Below are 22,662 nucleotides of genomic sequence, written 5' to 3' on the forward strand. Positions count from 1 at the left end.
TTTCCCTTATGTTCATTTTCGAGAGGGTACCGTACAGTTCCTCTCAAAAGTTTCTGGCTGGTGGCAGTGGATACTACCAAAAATATTCAACTGCGAATATTTCCCTATGGAATTTTCCCTTTGTTCAAGGCTAGCACATTTACTGACAGCCTCTAACATACCGCCGGTTTATTTTTATATTAACTTTACTCCGGTAGGTTTTGCTAGAACTTTTATATACATTTTTTCTCGTGTCCTTCTCTAAAATCCTAACCCAGGTCGGGAATCCTTTGTTCATCCTTTTGGTGGGCATTCTGCCAAGAAGCCCTAATTTCGGTGCCACTGAGTCTGGGGTGGGTCCATTGTGTGGGAGGGGGAGTAGGACCCCTGGACAGGGTTGCCTCAGCAACTCATGTCGCACTCTGCCCTGATAGGCTGGAGGGTCTACCGCCAGGATGACCACTCCACTGTGTGAGTGACAGCTAGGGTGTATGAATGGGGGTCTTTTTGCATAAAAGCAGGGCCCTGAGGACTGGAAGAGCAAGACGTCGCCACTGGAACTAAGAAGCCGAAGAGGAGAGAAGCCAAAGACATCTGCATCAACTGAACCACCGTTGAAGCCCTGCTGCAGCGTCTCACCACTTTTCTCCACACGAGGAGAGAAGATCTTCATCTGTAAGAGCCTTCTTCCCTTGAGCTGGTGGGGCCAACCAGTTTGCCAATCGCCTTCCCGGACCTGCCTTGGTCGAATCGCCAGTGCCATGCACTCGGAGACCAGATAGCCAGGCACCCGTCCTCCCGGACCGCGATTTAAAGGAGCATACCTTTTATTTCGTTTGGCAGCACCGTGGCTGGTTTCATCCCTGGGCATTGCAGTAACTCGAACCTTCCTCCACGACGAAAGTCTCTTCCTCTGCTGGATCTCCCGAACTGCCAGGAACAACCGCCACCGCAGGAGCCTCTTCTAGATTTTAAGGTACTTTGTTCCGCCAGGCCTCCCTTTTCGTTTGTTAGTGCTAAATGTGTTTTAAATCCTTTCCTACCTGTTGGGTTGGCCGCCCCTATAATCTAATATTGTCTTTCACCTTCTGCAACCACCTTTTCGAATCGTTTAACAAAAGACTTGACTGCAGCTACAAGAACATTTTGCTCCTGGGCACTTTGCCATGTACCACAGACTCTGGCACAGGCCTACTGACTCAGGCTAAATCTGTTACAACTGCCTTTTCTAGATTGCTTCTCACCTAGACATGTGTTGGTGCACCTAACTCTTATAACCACCCTTTCCTTCCCACTTTTTAAACTTGTGAAGTGCCATTTTGCTCGGTTTTCACCCAAGTATTATACATGCTAAAGTACTGCCTTGCCTAAAACCTGTTCACAATCTTATTGGGAAGTGTTGCTAAGGTGTCTAAGAGTATATTCCTGTAGAACTTCTTTCCCTCCCTTGTGAGAAATTGCTAGAGTGCCATCTGTGTTTGGTTTTCACCGTGCCGTTTTGCTCAGTTTTCACCCTTGCTTAAACTGGTCTACAATTTAACTAGGGAGTTGTGTATACTTTTCTTGACAGATTTTAATTTGTTTTAATAATTGTGATTTATGTGTTGAACTAGAAGTGTCTAAAATAAATATATATTCTTTTTAATATAAAGCTTTGGTCAGTGTTTCCTTGTGCCATAGTGATGTAGTCCTATTGTGTAAACCCTGAATACTGCTCATCTCCCTCTTGAGATAAGTCTGACTGCTCAGCCACAGCTACCAACTAAATCTTTGTGGTACAGGCTGATACCAAAGGGGATTTATTCTTCATACCAGTAGTCTTTATCTTCTGCAGTGCTCCCTAAGGGAACTACACAGGATTCTGCCTAACAATCCTGCAACAACCTTTGTCTACCATCTGTATCGTTTTCCTTATGAGAGGAAAAGGAGGGAACGCGTAGGCAAATACCCCGTTCCAAGGAAAGAAAATGTGTCCCCCCGAGAGTCGGGATGCGGAATACTGCTGGCAAATTTCTGGCACTGCTTGTTGTTGGGACCTGCAAAAAGGTCTAGAGGGGGATTACTCCACCTTGATAAAAGTTTGGCTATCTGGACTTTGTGCAGTTGCCGTTTGTGTGTCTGCGAGGAGTCCCTGCTGAGGGTGCCCACTTGCTTGTTCTGCATCCCGGGCAAGTGTAAGACCTTGAGTAGAATGTTGTGCCGGATGGCACAATGTCAGATGGTCTGTGCTTCCTGGGACAAAGTGTTGGATCGCCTTCCGCCTTGGTTCCGTAGATACAACATTGTGGTCGTATTGTCTGTGAAGAGTCGCACCACCAAATTCTCGATTAGAGGAAGAAAGGATTTTAGAGCCCAGACACTGCTCCTAACTCCAGTACATTCATGTGTAGTAAGGCTTCCTCGGGGGACCATAGGCCTTTGACCCGGTGCTGGTCTAAATGAGAGCCCCATCCCGCTTGGGAGGCATCGGTCACAATGGTAAGATGGTAATTTGGCTCTATCAGTGGCATTCCTTTCTCGATGTTGAAGGGGTATATCCACCATTTCAATGTGTCTGACAGAGTCCATGTCTGACCAGAACACCCCGGGTTTGGGACCATCTGGTTGCCAGAAACGTTTGCACTGGCTGCATGTGTAGCTGCCAGTGGGGAATAAGCGGAATGCAAAAGGATATGGTTCCCTGAAGAGCCATGTATGAGCAGACTGACTAATTTGTTTGGCATGAATGTGTTTGCCAGAGTGATCAATCTTTTGATTCGTTCAGCAAAAGGTTTGACCAGATTGTGGCTTGTAAGGAATTGAGCGCCCAGCAAAAACCAAGCTCCTTAAGGGAACTGTACAGGGCTTCTTATAGTGGTTTGTAAAGCCCAACTGTTGGGAGCAGCATCTCTGTTTGGTTGAGAGTCTTGTTGATATGTCGACCCTCGAACTAGCCAATCGTCCAAGTATGGGTAAACGTGGTGGCATTGTTTCCCGAGGAAGGCTGCTACTGGTGCCATGCACTTTGTGAATGTTCTGGGTGCCGTTTTTAGGCCGAAAGTTAATACCTGAAATTGATATTGGCTTTCGCCGACCACAAATATGATGTAATTTCGGTGCCTTTGATGTATTGGCACATGGAAGTATGCATCTTTTAGGTCTAAGGCCGCAAGGAATTCCTGGGGCTGAACGGCTTATAGGACCTCCTGGAGCGTTACCATTTTGAATTTTAGTTTTTTGATGTTCTTGTTGAGTCTTCGTAGATCCAGAATAGGGTGCCACTTGCGGTCTGGTTTTTTGACGACAAAGTACCTGGAGTATACTCACTTTCCTCTTGCTGAGGGAGGCACTTTTTCAAAGTCTCGTTTTCTTAGCATTTGACTTATCTCGTGCTTTAAAACGTGATGATGGGGGCAAGATAACTTTTTATGGGGTGGAGGGGGTTTGTGGGTGCTTGAACTCCACCATGTGGGCGTACTGGATTGCATCTATAACCCATCTGTCATTTGCTATTGTTTGCCACTCGTCGAGGTAGAACACCACATTCCCCCCCCAACCCGACTACCCATGCAGCAGCCACTGTTGTGCCTTATTCTGCCTACCTCTCTGGTGGTAGATCCACACTTTCTTTGCCCTTGGTATTCTCTATTGCGCTGGGAGGATTGATAATTGCACTTGTAGCCCTCAGAGCAATATCCAGGCCTACCATAGCTCTTACTGTCTCTGGATCCTGAGAATCATGTATTGCGTGAGGCTCCTCGAAATGACCTCCTGTATTGAAGGGCAGTGAAATCTAGCCATGTGCGAGTCAGCCTTCATGGCTTTAAGGGCTTCATCTATTTTGTCACGAACAGATTTTTCCCTTCACATGGCATATCGATTACCGTATGTTGCACTTCCTGGTGTAAATCTGTGCAACATAGCCATGCCTGGCGTCTAAGGGCCACCCCGTTGCCAATCTGCTTGAACCAAGTTTCAGCAAGGTCTACAGCGATGTTGATGCTTTGAGTCGAGGCTTCTTCTCCTTCGCGGCACCAGCATCATAGCCTCTTTTCTCTGCTGTTCCAGCAAGTGTTAAAATAAAGGTACCAGACGGTGCCAGATCTCTCGATCATATCGAGCGACTATTGCCAGGGTATTGGCTGCTTTAATAGTGGTCGCCCCAATGGCAAGAACCTTTTATCCCCAAAGGCATCAATTTTCCGATTCTTGTTGTCTGGCGGAGTGGCACACTTATGCTGTGTTCAAGCCTTGCAGCTTGCTTCCGCTGAGACAACTTTGAAGGGAGGCATTTCGGAGTAGTATCTGGAGCCTTAAACTTCTTCTCCAACCTTCCTTTAACCGCAGCCTCTGTAAAATGTTTCATGATACGGAGGTCCTCCTGCCACACGTGATCCACAATGGGTATGGAAAAGACTGCCCTTCTGCATTTACCCATATGGTCGAAGAGGAAACAATCTTTCTTCTCCTCATCTGGAATTAGGCCAAACTCCTGGCATGCCTTGGACATCATGGAGTGAACAGCTCTGTTATCGTCCAGAGGTGAAGGTTGAGCCGGGCTACCTGGGGCATCTTGGTCTAGATCTGTGTCTCATGTGTCCGCTCTCCTTGGGGACGAGGAGGCGGTGGAAGTTTTGTCCCTCGGATCAGTGTCCTGGTCTGTGTCGATCAACTCCCCTTCCTCTTGTTCTCTCCTATGTGGACTGAATGTACGTGGAGGTGGAGATCTATGAGGTGTTTGCATCCTAGGGAGTATGTCCTAGTCTCTAGAGGGATATGTTGTATCCTTTCGTTGAGGGGGAACGTGTGGTTCTCCAAAAGGCTGAACGGTTTGAGCTTGAGGAAGTCTGGCATCAAGCTGACCTAATAGAGACTGCAGTGTAGTGAGGACCTTCATGGAATGCAGGGATTGAGGATTTAGAAGGTGGTAGTGTGACTGCATACTGCCTATTCCTGAGATGTTGATGGCAGCGCAGGTGTTTGAGACTTTAGAAGGGTGTTATCCACTCTAGCTGGTCCCTGGATAGGAGGATTAGAAGTTCCTTCTTCAGGATCAGATTCAAATACACCTTGGCATTCGTATGGCGGAGGCACAAAATCAGACGTAATCTCACGATGCAGAATGTCTTCTGGCAAGGTAACTGGGTACTCAACAGGAGACATTCCCAGGGGAGCCTGGTCGTGCTGCATCGTGGTCCCAGTTGTGGTTTTTAAAATACCCTTCAGGGACAATTCGTTGCCTTCAGTTGGAAACTCTAAAACCTCCAATCTGATGGTCGGCGGACGAAAGGCTTTACAGCAGATGACTTTCTTGGTCTTCGACGGGGTGGTGGTTGTTGAGGTGGTCGTCGACTGGAGACGAGCCATAGGAAGATGCCATTGCTGCGGTCGTTGTTGATGGTGTGGTCGTCTGCTTCAACAACGATTTGGCCGTTGACGGGTGTCTTGAGGACTCATGGCCAGAGGATGATCATCGAGAATCCGATGACGAGTAGTGTTTTTTGCCACTCGTCGAGGTAGACTTTCACCAACGAGGTTGAGAGGATGCGGTAGCCGGTTTGGTTCTATGTTCGTCTGTCGACAGAGGAGATTTCCTGTACGGGTCCTCAGATTTTGAGGATGGTTGCAAGCCCTTCTCTCTAGGTTTGTCCCAGGGTGACCTCGAAAATGGACTCTTGGAAGACTGTTTGGACCCTGAATGGGACTTTTCACCACTGGGCAGAGGTTTCTTTACAGGTAAAGAGTGTTTGGCTTTATTGTGCGACGATTTTGCCTCACCTGTCTTTTGCTTCTTTGCCACCGGCTTCTCAGATCTGGCCCTCTGTCTTGATGGTGACCTCCCGTCAGAGTGAGTGGTTTATCTCCCACTCCGTGACGAGCCAACCTCAGACACCGGATAGGCTCCCTCATTGAGCCAGCATATAAGGCGTTGTTTCCTGTCTTTAAGGGTCTTTTGAGAGAACCCCTGGCAGATGTCACAGCCGTCAGCTGAAATGTTCGGGTATAGGCATCAAAGGCACTCTGTGTGCCTGTCCCCCTCGTAAATGTTTTTTAGGCCACAGGTTTCGCATGGCCTAAATAAAGACTTCTTAGGTCCTGAAATTTCCATGGTTGGAACTTTTTTCTCTCAGGAGAGAAACACAAGGAATCTTTACAGTTCAGAAGACGTTAGAAATCTGAGGGGAAGCTGCTGGGGCAGAGCTATATACTCGGCATCCCATTGGTGCGTACTAATAGCACCCACAACGACATTGGACACTCAAGGTGTGAATTTTTTCCATAGGAAAATGACTGTCAAAATTACCTGGGTTTCCCAGCCTGACGACGGGGAATATTCACAGCATGTGAATCCATGAAAGATCCAATGCTGGGGAATTCGGACTTGCTTGTATGTAACGTTGAGCAGTATTTGTAAAGTGCAACATTTGTTTCCAAGGTTTCTTAGAGCAAATGGATGACTTGGTGGCAAGTAGTTGCAGACATTGGGCCTCATTACGAGTCCGGCGGTAGCTGTGCCGGAAAAACCGGCAGGCTACCGCCAGACCGGCAATACCATTCCGCCTCCGTGATTGCCGGAATCACCTGGGCATTACAATCCCGGTGACCCGGTAATTCTGGAGGCGGAATTCAGAAAATCCCCATAGAGTCCTATTGGACTCCATGGGGATAGGGACCGTGGAAACACTGGTTCCGTCTAAGACAGAGCCGGTGTTTCCATGTCCGCCTGCAGGCGGGTGGTGTTACTTCTGCCAGGTCAGACCTGGCGGAAGTGACACCTCCCGCCTGCAGGACTCGGAATCGGCCGGTCCGGAGACAATGGTGGTGGCGGATTTACTGCCACCATTGTTTCCGGACTGGCTGACTTGTAATGAACCCCAGTGGTGCCAAAGTCTGGGAGCACTATCAGGCTGGATGAGGGAGGCTTGATTTAGCACAGATGCCGAAGTGCTGCATTCTTGAGTGACATGAAATTGGTTGCTGGGCTCCAACTAGGAGCAAGGAGGGGGCTTAGTGTTGCTCTACACCACAGACATGTTCAGAGTGGGTAGGCCGTTCTAATCACTAAGTGCAAAGACATTAAGAATGTAAAAGGTTACTGGGGTCCAATCCTGTATGCTACAACATTTACAAAGAATGGATACATGTTTTTTTAAAGGAATTGAAATGTAGGCTGCCCAAACATTTACCAAAATGACTTGCACAGGGGTGCTTGAGCATGGGACTTGAAAAGTAAAAATAAAGGTAATTTTATCAATAACAAGACACTTACCGTGATACAATGGACTGCCTTTGACCAGCAGGTATGCTGCCATCTAACCGCAAATATGTGACTGAGGGCAAGTGAGGCTTCAGGAGATCATGTTCCACGATATCCAACATGCTCTTAAGTTGACAAAAGATTAGCAACCGGTGTTGTGCCACAACTGCTTCTGTGCCGCTGTCGGATGTTCCACTGTTGCCTAATCCGCAGTCTAATAGAAGCTTTAGAAGAAAACATTACATTTTACTTTAGCATTTTCATAAATTATGAAAAATATTAAACTGCATGTCATTTTTTAAAACTGATTAATTGACAAACAGCCACAAACTAACAATACTAAAATCATACAAACCTGAAAACTGTGAGGACTGTGTGTAGTGAAACTGCACATTACTTTGGTAGAACATTGCTTAAAGAATGTAATGCACAGCTGTCAATATGGCAATGTCCAGATTACATTCTGGTAATCTTCAATAGTGAAGCCCAGTTCTTCATTGCAGTCTACATTGCTATCCGCTTTACTGTCTTAACCTGTGTCTTGAACAAAAGTTGACATCGGTATTGACAAGGGCCAAAGAACTCAAATGAAGACTCAAGTGACAAGACCCTTACACGCTTCAGTAATACATTTTGTATGTTGTGCTTCATGCCAGACTTTTCCTTCTAATTTCTGTAAATATAGTCATTACCCAATTTAATGGACTGTATATTGATGCCATAAGAATCAAGGCTGATTCATGAATGGCTCATGTACATTTACTGCTGGAACAACTTTCACTCATCTACTAAAGTCTTCAAAGTTCAGTTAATGGCCTCTGTATGCATAACAACACTTTTACAAACCTAACATTATCATCAACACTCATTCCTCATGGCAATAAACACAATTTCACTTAATTGACAACCCTGCTGTCCCATTATCATTAGCGGAGACTCCTACAGTAATTCACAAACCTCCACCTATACCCAGTGTTAGGGCAGAAGTTATCTCTAGCCTTTGTAGCAGTTTAGTGGGAGAAAGTTGCACACTAAAATAGTTTTTTTTTGCCTAGCATGGGCTGTCTGTCATATGCGATGTGTTCGCCAGATACGACATTGGAGACAGTACATATGGAGTCACTACACTCCAACTCAGTTCTGCCCTTTTCCACTAGCACACAGATACAGAGAGACTGCAGAACAAATCAGTTCAAGCTTTTCGGCCACGAAGGGCAGGTTGTCAGGGTGATGAGTAATCACTGCGAGGAACATCCATCAGAAAGAACATTACTGAGAAGTAATTTTTTATTGTAATGGATCATTTCCTCCCACAGATACCACTTCTAGGATAGATTTGCATAGCAGAACATAGATCTGGAGGCAGGAGGAGAACACTTGCACGTTCTGAATGCTCAAAAGGTCTAGTAGGTCCGCCTTTGTCTTTCATTGTTATATTTGATTTCCATTCCCATGTTCCCTCCCTGTTGCCCTGTGGGCGCTTAGAAACACAATTTACTTTGTTGTATAAGCACCTTACAAATGTACAATAACATAATCAATAAATGAGTACAACCTAAACCAGAAAACTCTGGAGGACTGTCCCTCTGAATTAAGCATGCTACCCAGACAGGGAATCTAAGCTGTAATATTTGCCAAACGTCTGCAGCGAGGCTCATGTGGTTGCATGGAAAATGTCCAAGAAAAGGAACCCCTTTCTGCAGGGAAGAGGTGGCAGCAAGTCCTCAAGTTGAATGGGCGCCGAGACCCTCAAACATATCCTTCCCAGCCAGATTGAAGCAATCCAAAATTCAGAGGAGGATCCACCATGAAAGGGTCCGTTTAGTCACAGCCCTGCCATCAGGAGCAGAAGCATATCCCGCAAGAATCTTGTCATCTTTCCAGACTACCCTCATCCGAGAGATGTTAGTAGTGGAGGGCCGGTACCGGGTTCAGTCAATGGAATTGCTCCACCATATTTGAAGGGTGAGGCGGGGGGGGGGGGCATAGGACGATGGATCTGCTGAGAGAGATGAAAGTCATACACCAACTTGGGGAGGAAAGAGGGGCTCACTCTCAAAGTCACCTGCCCCATGCAAAACACCAAGGTCGGGATCAAGAAGCGCCTGCCTTTTAACAGACAGCGTTCAGAGCTTGCTCACCCATCTCGCGGAACTGATGGCAACCAGGTACATCACGTCAAGGGTGAGCAACCTTAATGAATGCAGGGGCTCAACCCGAGCTCCCATGAGCAAAACCCGAATATCAAATCACACGAAGGAACAAACTGAAGTATGGGAAACTGGATGCCCAATCCCTGCAAAAACTGCATAACAGTGGTGATTGTAAAGAAAGCCTTGCTCAGAGGTCCTTTTAAAAAGCGAGATGGTGGCAAACTACCCCTTTAAAGTGCCAACTTGAAGGCCCATCTGGGCCAATGAAACTAGAAAATCCAGAACGGATGAGGTAGACCAGGTGGAATGGGGTCCTCATCCCTCTACCAACACCAAGCTGAGAATGTGTAACATCCTAAGGCATAGGGGCTAGCCTCCGGAATGAAAAGAGTACATTAAGGATGTAATCTGACAACACCCCTTTCCCCCCAAACCTCCAGCACTGCAGCCGTTCAGCAGCCAAGCATGAAGAGACGGACTAATGAGGTTCAGATGGCAGACTCTCCACTTACACTAGGAGCACAGTTCCACTCTTGCCGGCAGGCGCCAGGGAAGGCAGATGGACATATCCAGAAGCTCCAGGTACCACTTCCTCAGGGCCCAGTCTGGAGTAACCAAAATCAACGAGTGCCCAAACAGCCGGAGCCTCCTGAGAACAAGCAGAATGACCAGGATCGACAGGAATGCATAGCAGGCCACCAAAGTCCCACGTGACTGCTAATGCATCCCCCAGAGATCCCTGCTGAGGAAACTACTTGGAGCAGAACTCACACCTCCAGTTTGCATTGGAAGTGAAGAGGTCTACCTGAGGAGATGCCCCCAGAAGGAAATTATCTCCTCCAGAACATCCTGCTGAGTTCCCACTCGTGGGAGGCCAAGGCCTGTCTGCTCAAACCATCCGTCACAACATTCTCCTACCTGGCGAAATGGGCAATGACCCACACACCACCCAGTTTTCTTGAGGTAGTGCATGGCTACTATATTGTCTGCACACATTTTGCTTCAACCGAGGGGAGGAAAACCATCACAGTCAGATTAATTGCATGCGGTTCCAGCAAATTAATGTGTTCTCGGGCCTCTGTCAGAGATTAAAATCCACTCACTGTAGGTTCTAATGAGTGAGTGCCCAAGCCACTGTCATTTGTGGCAAAGGTTGTCAGAGCAACAACCCTCTCAGGTGTGTGTCTCACTGTGACCTCAGTGCAAGGTCCAGTGACAAACAGTCCGGAACTTGCAAAATGTCTGCCATGTTGCCATGGAAATGAGACCACTAACAACGGAACAGCCACTGTAACAACCACGTTTGCAGCTGGGCCTATGGCCAAAGTGCCGGAAACTCTGAGACAAACCAGTGGCAGGATGGAGATGTCAGAAACAGCTTCTGGAACTGGAATGTATGAAACACCTGAAAGATGCTCGCAACTGGATTTTCAGGAGGGAATGCCCTGCCCAGAATCATAGCGATAAATCAAACTGAAAAGGTGTTAAAACCTCTAAGGAACAAGTTACTTACCTGTAACTGTTGTTCTCCAGCATGGGTCTGGCATGGATTCACATGCTCATGAATATTCCCCGTCGTCAGGCTGGGAATCCTCGGTAAAGAAAAAACCAGTATCAGTTTAGTTTCTGATCTGTCTTTCGTAGTATTAACCAATCACTGGTCTCTGCGTCATACTGACCACAGCCAATGACTACCCTCTACCTAAGCACCGCCTCTGGCAGCCATCTTCAGATTTGGAAGCACGTGAAGTGGCAATATGACCAAGTGAAGAGCCGCAGAGGGGTAGGTGGGAGGGTTCGCATGTGAATCCATGCCAGACCCACGCTGGAGAACAACAGTTACAGGTAAGTAACTTGTTCCTTCTCCAGCATGGGGGTCTGGCATGGATTCACATGCTCATGAATAAAGAATACATAGCAGTACACACATGCACAACCACGGGAGGTGGCAAAGGCTCAACATTAAGCATTACATCAAACTCAACATTAAGCATCTTACCTCCTCACCAGGCACACCTCAGGCGAACAGGTTGCGCAGCACTGCTTGGCCGACCCTGGACTCCCCCCTGGAATCCCGATCGACGCAGTAGAATTTCGTGAAGGTGTGCGTCGACCTCCATGTAGCAGCCCTACATATGTCCAGCAGGGGCACACCAGAAAGGAACGCCGTGGTAGCTGCGATCGCTCTGGTGGAATGGGCTCTCGGACGGCCAGGCAGCGGTCGGTTTGCCAACCGATGACAGTACATGATACAGCCGGAGAGCCATCTGGAAATGGAAGCCTTCGAGAGAGCCTTCCCCTGATTGACAGGTCCAAAGTTCACAAAGAGTTGTGACGTCTTCCGAAAACACTTCATGCGGTCCACGTAGAACTTCAGCGCTCTAGCCACATCCAGCGAGTGCAAAGTCCTCTCAGCCGGCGACAAAGGCGACGGGAAGAACACAGGCAACACCAAGGGTTTGTTGAGATGGAAGTCCGACGGTACCTTGGGCATGAAGGAGGGGTGCGTCCTGAGCACTACCCTTGCGTCGTGAAAAGTCAAGTACGGGGCCTTGCAGGAAAGGGCCTGGATCGCTCCCACCCGTCGTGCGGAGGTGATGGCCACAAGAAACGCTGTTTTCCACGACAAACTTCAACGGGGCCGAGTGCAGAGGCTCGAACGGAGGTCCCATGAGCTTGGTCAGCACCACGTTGAGCTCCCACGCCGGGGCCGGAGCCTTCACCGGCGGGAACGATCTGAACAGTCCTTTCATGAACTCTTTCACCAGACGATGAGACCACAAGGACGTCCGCCCCGTGGTTCTGGTGTATCGGGAGATCGCAACAAGATGAATCTTGATGGACGCGTGTGCCAGTCCAGCTTTGGCCAGCGTCAGCAGGTACGGCAGTACCTGGGGAGCCGTAATCCGTAGAGGGTTAATCTTCTGTGCGTGGCACCAGACAGAGAACCTCTTCCATTTGTGTCCGTAGCATTTAAGAGTCGAGGACGCCCTGGCCTTTGCAAGAACCTCTCTGCAGTCGGCCGGTATGTCGTATCCTCCAAACTCTAGTGCTGCAGGAGCCAGGCCTGCAAGTTCAGCGATTTCGGGTCCTGGTGGAGGATAGCGCCTCCTTCCCTGGAGAGTAGATCCGCGTCCAACGGCAGCTTGATTGGCGGGGACGCTGAAAAGTCCAGAAGGTCCGGGAACCATATCTGCCTCGGCCGCGCAGGTGCGACGAGGATCATCCTGCACCGTGACCTCTTGAGCTGGTTGACGAGCCGGATTAGCAGTGGCAACGGAGGGAACGCGTAGAGGAACAGGCCCTCCCAGGGGAACGAGAAAGCATTGCCCATGCTCCTCGCCTGGGGAAACCTGCTGGCGAACCTCTGGTACTTGGAGTTCGTCGCCGTCGCGAACAGGTCGATCTGGGGTGTGCCCCACCGTCGGAAGAGGCGATCCACTAGATCCTGCCTTAGTTCCCACTCGTGGCACGAGCGCAGCTCCCTGCTGAGTGAGTCGGCGATGGTGTTTTTTTATCCCTGCCAGATGAAACGGCACCAGAAACATCCTTTGGGCGACGGCCCAATGCCACAGGTCCTGCGCTTCCTTGGACAGTGCTGGGGACCTGGTTCCGCCCTGTTTCCTGATGTAAAACATGGTGGTGGTGTTGTCGGTGAAGATCCTCACCACCTTGCCCTTGAGGGACGGAAGGAAGGACCTGAGGGCCCAGAACACTGCACGGAGCTCCAGGACGTTGATATGGAGGGACTTCTCCGTCGGGAGCCAAAGGCCTCTCGCGTGCAGATTTTCGGTGTGCGCTCCCCACCCTTCCAGGGAGGCATCCGTGGTCACTGTCTCCTGGTGGTCTGGGGTCTGGAAGTCCATGCCCGCCGTCAGATGCGCGCGGGTGCCCCACCACTGGACCGCTCGGCGGAAACTCTTGTCGAGTGTGATCCTCTCCTCGAAGCCGCCCGTCGTTTGGATCCAGCGCGCGTCCAGGAACTCCTGCAATGGGCGCATCCGGAGCCTGCACATGGGAATGAGGTAGATGCAAGAAGACATCATTCCGAGGAGGGACTTGATGGACCTCACCTTGGCCGCGTCAGAAACCAACATTCGCTGTACCTTGCCCAGGATGGACCTGGTCCTTTCCTCCGACGGGGAGGCCAGAAGGGACACTGTCGAGCTTCGCTCCCAGAAACAGTGCGTTTTGCGCGGGTACCAGGTGGGACTTGGCGTAGTTCACGGAGAATCCCAGGTCCGTGAGAAGTTGGACGGTCCTTGCCGTGAGCTCCACGGCGAGCTCCCTCGTCTTGGCTCGGATGAGCCAGTCGTCCAGATAGGGGTAGACGTGGATCCCCTCGCGGCGCAGCTGCACCGCCACCGGTGCAAGGCACTTGGTGAATACCCTGGGTGCCGACCGTAGTCCGAAGGGGAGGGCTTTGAACTGGAGTGACGCCCTTGGACCACAAACCTGAGGAATTTTCGGTGCCCCTTTAGGATGGGAATATGGAAGTAGCATCCTCCAAATCCAACGACGACAGGAAGTCTCCTTCCTCCAGCTGACCCAGGACGTGCTGGAGGGTGACCATCCGGAACTTCTGCGCCTTGATGAACTTGTTCAGACGTCGCAGGTCTAGGATGGGGCGCCATCCTCCCGTCTTCTTCACGAGGAAGTATCTCGAGTAAACTCCGGAGCCCCGAAGCCTCTTTGGGACGAGTTCGATGGCGCCCTTCCTGAGCATCGCCCTTACCTCCAGGAGAAGCTGAGGGACGTGAAGCTCTTTCCTGGTCACGGGGGGGACGCGCGGGCACCTTCTTTGAAACTCGAGCGCGTGGCCCGGGACTAAGGCGTCCAGCACCCAACGGTCGGTGGAGATGGACTCCCACACGCTGACGAAGCTCGCCAGCCGGCCTCCCACCGGGGTGCTTCGGTGGGGGCTCGACCCCATGGACGGTTCAATCCTGTTTCGACGAGGCTCTGCCGCCTTGACTTCCTTGGCGACGACGGCGGGGTCCGCCAGACTTGCCTCGTCCTCTGTAGGCCTCCTGAGACGACGAGCGGGCCGCTTGACGGTAGGTGGAGAAACCGCCGAAGGAACCTTTGGAGGCGCCCTTGCCTCCGCTGCTCCGAAAGGGCGTCCGTCGTTGCTGCAGAACCCCCGGGGCCCGGGCCGTCTCAGTGTCCGCTTTAATGGCCTGAAGGGAATCGTCCACTGTTTTCCCAAACAGGTTGTTCCCATCGAACGGCATGTCCAGGACTCTGGTCTGTACGTCTTGACGGAAGTCCGTAGCCTTGAGCCATCCACGCCGCCTAAGGCACACGCCGTTGCCCAACTGGCGAAACCCAGTGTCGGCGATGTCCATCGCAATAGTGATGGCGTGGTCCGACGCCACCTCACCTTCCTGTAGGATCTCCAGGGCATCCGCCCTCTTGTCGTCCGGTAGGAAGTCCAGCAGGGGAGCCAGTTTGTACCATAGCTCCCTGTCGTAGCGGGCCACGATAGCCAAGGCGTTGGCCGCTTTAATCGTCGTCGCTGCAGACGAGATGACCCTGCGTCCCATAGCGTCCAATTTCTTTCCCTCGCCGCCTGGTGGGGAAGTCGATGTGGAGGCCGCACCACCCCCCCCCCCCCCGCTTTCTTCCTGGCCGCCGCGGAGACGACGGAGTCCGGGGTAGGCTGCGCCCGGAAGGCACAGGGGGGCCGCGTCTGGGACCCGGTACTTCTTCTCGTACCGGTCTCTACTAGCTGGCGTCGTGGAAGGGTTCTTGAGGAGGGCGAGGCCCTCATCCCAAATGTCGTCCAGTAGAGGCACCACGAGGACAGTCTGCCTCTTGGCCTCGCGCCGTTGATAAAGGAATCCTTCCTTTTTCTTCTCCTCAGGGCAGAGTTGGAAAAGCTTGGATGCCCTGGCGATCATGGAGTGGAACGATCCAATCTCGTCGGGCGGAGAAGCCCTGGTGGGAGGTGACGACGGTAGATCCTCGTTGTATACCTCGTCGTCCGTACCCGTCGCTGCCGTGTCAGTCCCCGTATCATTCCCTCGGGTGGACGGGGAGGAGGGCTGGACGGGGCGCGACGGCTGAAAAGGAGGTGGTGGGTGAATCCTTTTCTTGGGCGGGGGAACACCAGAAGGTCCCGGTTCAGGATCCCCCGACGGGAGAGGTTCCTCCGTCGGCAACGGCAGTCTCGTCCTTATCTCTGAGCATAAGGACTGTATAGCCAACAAAATGGCCTACGAGTTGTTTTGCGGCGCTGGCAGAGGGGAATCCGACGGGCGATAAGGGGCCCCGTCGGCACCCTCGACGATGTCGTCGTCACCTGCGTCGGGATCCATCCCGACGGGCCGGTCTTCTTCCACGCCAAGGCCGTGGCTTAAGACCTCGATCAGCTCTTCCTCCGAGGTTAAAGCCGAATCTACGACGACGCCCTGCCCCCCCTTTTTCTTCCCCGCCGGGGATTTCACAGGGGTCCTATCGATGGGCACAAAAGAGGACTCCCTCCGAGGTGGCAGGGAGACTCTGAGCCCCGAGGTCGCCACCACTGGTGTAGCCTCCACAGGCTGAGCCAGGGCCGCCGCGACAGTTTCGATAGAGGGCTTGGCCGGATGGATTAAGGCCTTCACCACCTTAGGTGCGCTCACTGCCTTATCCTTGAGGGGGGGGGACACTGCCTCGCTCCCCCTCCGATGGGGCCTTCGAGCTCGACCGGGGACTCTCCAGGACCTTTGCCGGGTGCTCGCCCTTCCTCTTACCCGACCCAGAGCGTTGGCTCGTGGCTGAAGGTGCCGGGGAGGGTGCGCCCTGCCTGGCGCCCGTAGAGCCCGACCGTTCGGCGCTCCCGGTGCCAGCGGACTCGCGGTGCTTGGCCTTGTGTTGGACCCCCGTCGCCGGGGTGTCCTCAAAGGTCTTAGAAGACCGCTCGGATTTCGTCCTCTTCTTCTCGCCTGACGGGCTCTTCCCTTCCAGCCAGTTGGCGAGACGTTGATGGCGGTCCTTCATGGTCCGCTCCGACATATTGCCGCAAAACGCACAGTCCTTCTCCACGTGCGTCTTGTCCTCATGTAAGCAGTAGAGACAAAAGGAGTGTTCGTCCTCCTTAAAGACGTTCTGCAGCTGGCATCCAGGGCAGACCCTGAACAGCTTTCCAGGCGTCGAGCTTCCCTTCTCCTGGGCCATGTCCGGCCCTGAGAAACTTCTGGAGTCCTCCAAAAGCGTAGCTCGACGAAATCTTCACCCTTGAGGGGCGCAGACGAATCCGACACGGGTCCCCGTTGATCGGATGGAGAGTCGGTGGAGCTTGAGGCTCTTTTGACCGAAAAAAAACAAGTTTTTGAGAAAAAACGTGAAAAAATAGAACTAAGGCTCGAGAGCAATAGCACGAGGATCCCAACACATGAACGTGCGGTAAAAATCTGAAGATGGCTGCCATAGGCGGTGCTTAGGTAGAGGGCAGTCATTGGCTGTGGTCAGTATGACGCAGAGACCAGTGATTGGTTAATACTACGAAAGACAGATCAGAAACGAAACTGATACTGGTTTTTTTCTTTACCGAGGATTCCCAGCCTGACGACGGGGAATATTCATGAGCATGTGATTCCATGCCAGACCCCATGCTGGAGAAGTTCACAGACAAGTCCAAATTGTGCAAGAGGCTGCACACGCGGTACAAATGTGCCAACGACTGGTCTTGGGAGAAAGCTCTAACAAGCCAGCCCTCCTTTCTTTACATTCCGAGGTGACCCACAGCCACTGCCAGCCGTTTGGTGAAGACTCTTGATGCCGAAGAAAGGCTGATCGGCAGGACTTTGGTAGCTGGTAGATCACAGTATGAACCTGAGATAAATCATGTGTCTGAGATAGATCGGCAAATGGAAGAAGGCGTCCAGAAGATCCAGGGACAACAACCAGCCCTGCAGGCAGAGGGCTTAAAGGATCTGCCCCAGAGTGACCAGCTTGAACTTGTGCATGCGAAGGGACATGTTCAAGAACCTCAGATCCAGGATGGGACCCGGGGATCGAACTGGTGTTGCTCCGTATCGTCTTGCTTCCAAGGCGCGCAGGTTGCCCCAGAGATATTGTCCTGAGACATCACAACCTGGCATTAACGCGCCCCAGACTACAGCAGTAAAGCTATTAGCACCCGGCAGAAACTGCACCGAAATAAGGGTTACCGCAGAGAAACCGGTACTAATAGTGCTACCACTAGCTATCCCAGCGCTAAAAGCGCAGGCAGCAATTGCGTCATCGCCGGAATGGGAAGCATATTGGTGGCCATTTTGAAAAACACAATCCATTTAATATTTCCACTTCAAGAAGCCATCCAGTCCGGTAAAGAAGCAAGAATTTCCCAGGAGAGGATAAGAGGCAAGGTGGCAGAACATCATCTCTGCCAACATAAATTCAGTGAGGGGGAGCAGGTGGTCCTCACAGATTAGGTCATTGCCGACTTTGAGGAACTTTATGTCAGTCAGCATCGGAAGACCACTGGGCAGCGGAGGACAGCCATCTGCAATGCCATCTGCCAGAAGGTGACAGTAGTGGCAAGTGTACCCTGTGATGCAGAGGACTGCCGCAAACAGTGGAATGACCTGAGGGTCAGGGCGCAAGGACTGCTGTCCCAACACCACCAGGAGTCCCTGGTGACTGATATGATCGGTCATTTATAACACGCCTGTACACAAGTGTTTCTAGGCGTGACTGGGGGGGGCACTGTGGAGCCACTGGTCCTCACCGCCTGGGAGGAGAAATGCAATATGGTGCTGGCCATCGAAGGGATAGAGGGAGTCGGCAGTGCGGAGGCGGGTGCCAGCAGCCAGGAGGCAAGTCAACACCTCCCCACCCCAACACAAGTGCATGAACAGCCCAGCATAAGATGCCCCAGTGGACAGGGACACATGTCAGCAGACCCAGAAACTGAGCATGCCAACAGGGTGTAGAGAGGGGATGGCACATCATCCACCCTCCACAGCAGCCATGGGTCCATCAGCCCCTTGCGTGCCATTCTCCCATCCCTCACGTCTTCTCTGGCAATGCGTGCTTTTGCCTCTGCCACAGGCACTGCATCCTCATCCTCTGGGGGTGGCATGTCCACATCAGGGGGTAGTGTAACATTCCTCTTCAGGCATATATTGTGCAGTATGGCACACGAGCACAATTTTGCCCACTTTAACTGTAGCATACATCAGAGCTCCACCAGTACGGTTGAGGCAGCGTAAACGTTCCTTCAGGTAGCCAAAGGTACGCTTCATGCTCACACGGGTCCTGCTGTGAGCGTGGTTGTAGGCATTCTCCTGTGGTGTACGTTGGTTTCTGGAGTTACCTGCATGGGAGGAGGCACATCACGGTGCAAGGGTGGACTTGCACGATATCAGGTAAAAGGTCTACTCGGGCATGCACATGGACCTTCATTTCACGGCATGTGTCTATTCCATGTCTGTGCATGCAGTGTCTCTATTGCCATGTATTGTTTGTATTTCACATGCACCATGTTCCTTGGCAGCATATGTTACATAAGGTGTATGTTGGGGACATGTGCAGCGGACATGGTGGCTGTCACATGGCAGTGTATTTACACTGTGCATGTGGCATGCTGGGTTCCCCATGGGCCATCCCTGGGCATCTGGTGTCAACGGGAGGGCTGGGCGCACATGGATGCATGGCTGTAGTAATGGCAGGGTTTATTTACTTATTTGGCATTTGTAAGGCATACATCAAGAAATTGTGTTTCAAAGCGCCCACAGGGCAAAGGGAAGGTAACAAGGGAAAGCAAGACAATGAAATATGAGAACAGTGATGAGCAAAATACAATAGCTGTCCTACTATGTCCTAAGGGTCATTTCTAAATCTGTCTTTACCGCTGGAACACTTCAAGATGATTACTCCCATGCACATAGCTGAGTCTCTGTGTACAGAGGACTGGATGTGTTTCCTGGACCTCAAGGATGCGTACCTGCATGTACCAATCTATCAACCGTATCAGAAGTTTCTGCAGTTCACGATTATGCTGTATTACTTTCAGTAAAAGGTCCAGCACCTTCGGCCCGAATTAGGCTCCTTGTTGTCTTCAAGAAGAAGTTGCTGAACGCAGTGGCGGGCCTTCTTCGCTTGGAGGGCCATCATCTATTACCTTATTTGGACGACTGGCTGGTGAGGGCAGGGTCACCCGAAGGGGTGGTCCACTCCTGCCAGAGATTCACAGCTATCCTTCATCAGCTGGGGTTTTCCCTCAATCGGAGGAAATCAGTTATGCCGTCTCAGGAACTGGTCTTCATAGGTGCCCGTTGGAACATTACTGTTCAGTGGGTGTTGCACATGCCTGAGCGGCTTATGTCTCTGCGCAAAGTGGTGGGACACTTTCTGGCCAACTTGAACACCTCGGCATGGTGGTTCCAGCACATTCTGGGCCTGATGGCCTCCTGCGTCCTCAAGTGCAGCACGCCCGTCTCAAGATGAGGCACCTCCAGCTCTACCTGGTGGCCAATCGGGATCAGGAGATGGGGTCTCATTCGGACAGGATCCCAATACCACTGCTCCTGCTGCCCGATCTTCGCTGGAGGCTGATGGACGGCAAAGTCTCAGTGGGAGCCCCCTTCACCCAACCTGAGCCTACCCTGGTGGTGATAGACTCCTCCCTCTTATGTTGGGGGACTACTCTGGCGGGCTATGCGATTCATGTAGCATGGTCCAGGACGGAAGCCCTATTGCATATCAATCTGCTCGAGCTCATGGCAGTGGGCCTGGCCCTCACGGCATTCTTGCCCCTCATCAAGGAAAGGTCTGGTATGGACAGACAATTCTACTACAATGTTTTACCTGAGCAAGGAGGGTGGCACCCGTTCCCGCCACCTCTGCATGGAGGTGGTTTCAATCTGGGAAGGGGCCCAGTCAGAGGGAATTTGGATTTCGGCAATCCACCTCCCGGGGAACAGCAATGGAGAAACGGACAAGTTGAGTCGCTTGGCCTTCCACATCTACGAGTGGGAGTTGCACAATGACTTCTTGTTGCCCCTGTTTCAGTGTTGGGTGTTTGTTTTCATCTCTCCGGAATACCAAGTGCCACTAGTTTTCTTCATGGGCAGGTCGAGGGTCACTGGTAGACGCCTTCCAAATCTGTTGGCACGGCTGCAGGAGTTAGGCATTTCTGCCCACCCCTCTGTTCCAACGGACTCTCTGCAAGTTCCGGGCCTATGTGTGTTGCAGCCTCAACCTGGTTGCCACCCCCCCCTCTCTCCCCAAATGTCCTTCGAGACCCTGGTTTTCAGATCTGCTGCAGTTGTGCTCCCAGGGCCCTGTCCATCTTCCAATCCCCAGCAGGGGCTTCCTGACGAAGCATGGTGGGGCAGTGGAACATCCGGACCCGGCCAAACTAGGCCTGGTGGTCTGGTTCCTGATCAGCTGAGGCTTCAGCATGCTCAATTTTCAGATGACAGCCAGGACATCATTCAGCAGGCCAGGAGGCCCTCAACTTGGTCCCAGTATAAAAGTAAATGGACTAGGTTCTGCCATTGGGCTCGTGACAATGTCTGGACCCTGTCCTCTGGATGTCGTAATGCCCTTTTCAGCACACCTGGCCCGTTTGGAGTTCAGGCGGATACTTGCTGCACGCATTTGACGGCCATTGGGGCTTACCTGAATTCCCCGGCGCATGCGTTTTCGGCAGCCAACCCAGAGGTTAAGGCACACCTTAGAGGGTTGGCTAGGCTTTTTTCTCTGGTGAATAGGGAGCATCCGGTCTGGGACCTCAATGCGGTTCTTGCAGCTTTGCAAAGCAAGCCTTTCGAGCCAATGTCCTCTGTGGACATCCAGTTGGTGACGTTAAAGACAGTTTTACTGGTGGCTCTCACCTCTGCACGCAGGGTTGGTAAAGTGCAGGCGTGGTCTTCGTGCGACCCCTTCATCACGTTTCACAACAACAAAGTCATCTCGCACACCCACCCAAACTTCTTGCTCAATGTGGTCTCTCCGTTCCATCTGAATCAAGAGTTCTGCCTGGCATTTTGTTCCCAAACCCACAATCTGAGGCAAACAGGGCCCTTCATTACTTGGAGCTCAAGAGGGTTCTCAAGTTTTATCTCTCTTGGACGAAACCCTTCAGGAAGTCAAAAGCATTGTGACTTTTGTGGGCTGATCCCTCGGGATTTCAGTCTTCCAAGGGTTCCATCGCCAGTTGGATGGTTCAGGCCATTTTGGAGGCGTACACGGCCATGGGCAAACCTTTTCCTGAGGGCATTCATGCCCATGTGGTCAGAGCGAAGTTCTCGGCCGTCACGTTTCAGAGGCATGCTTCTTGGGATGTCATCAGCAAGGTGGGCTCCGTCGGCCTTCTGTAAGCACTACTCGCTGGACACCAGCTCCAGGCACGATGCAGACTTTGATCAAGTGGTTCTGATTAACCTTTTTGCTTTGTAATAGATAAGAGGCAGGTTGCCACAGCTCCACCATATGTTCTTGTTCGGTGGAATTACCTTGAAGGATGGAGGAAAGGGGACTGGACGTAGAAGTAAAGTTAATCACTGTAGTGACTAGATTACTCCTAGTCCATAGGCCTCTTTTCTCCATATGTCCCACCCACCTTCCCCCGCTAGTATGCTAATGTCTATAAGTCATAAGAGTAGCCAGTTTTCTAAGCTTCCGATGTGTTCAAAGGAGACTGATGAGGTGCCGGAGGGCGGGTCCTCGGCGGGGCATTCCCACATCCGAGGCCGCTCCCCCTCACGCTATGCTAAATTTAAAGGGGAAGCTCAATTCTTTGCTGCCAAAGGTTCTGGTACCGTCCCCATGTTGGGGGACGCCCACAAGGATGGAGCCAAGGGCACTACGAGTACTCTAGTCACCACGGTAAGTAACTTTAATAAATACCGAAACTCGACACCTTTTGTCACTGCACCCATCGCCACTGAAGATCATTTGCAAAAGCCAAAGGACTCATCCTCACTCCCCAAGCCTTGGCGATGTCCATAGCGAGTCATCTTCATGGGACATCCAAAGCTGGCATTGCAACCTGACCAAGGAGACCACTGAGACAGACCTTCAATGCTGCCTTTCCGACACTGCTTGGTTCCATTCCCCTGCTTGACAGCAGCGACTCAGTGACTTCTTCCAGAGTTGTCCATCCTAGTGAGACATTGTCGAGTAAAGCCAAGAGACTCCACCACTTTGCCTTCCAAGGTACCCAAGGTACTGTGACGGATGAGGAAGAGGGGCTTCCTCCCTCAGGGTCCATCCAAGGATCCTTGATTCATCTTGGGCCCAGCTCTCCAGTTGCTTCTCGGGTACTTTGGTGTGGTGGAATCTGTGGAAAAAAGCAGA

At 51.6% G+C, this 22,662-nt stretch overlaps 1 protein-coding gene across 2 annotated transcripts in view; it reads right to left on the reverse strand.

Annotated features, from left to right (window-relative positions):
* BTAF1 (B-TFIID TATA-box binding protein associated factor 1) overlaps window positions 1-22,662 on the reverse strand; it is a 2,675,064-nt gene that overhangs the window by 204,230 nt on the left and 2,448,172 nt on the right. For both annotated transcript variants that reach the window (XM_069611378.1, XM_069611379.1), the window contains one exon: window positions 7,229-7,440. In XM_069611378.1, coding sequence (XP_069467479.1) covers window positions 7,229-7,440 — 212 coding nt within the window. The remainder of the gene's footprint in view (window positions 1-7,228; window positions 7,441-22,662) is intronic.

This window comes from Ambystoma mexicanum, chromosome 8 (genome assembly GCF_040938575.1).
Source record: "Ambystoma mexicanum isolate Mex_15411 chromosome 8, UKY_AmexF1_1, whole genome shotgun sequence".
Lineage (NCBI taxonomy): Eukaryota > Metazoa > Chordata > Amphibia > Caudata > Ambystomatidae > Ambystoma > Ambystoma mexicanum.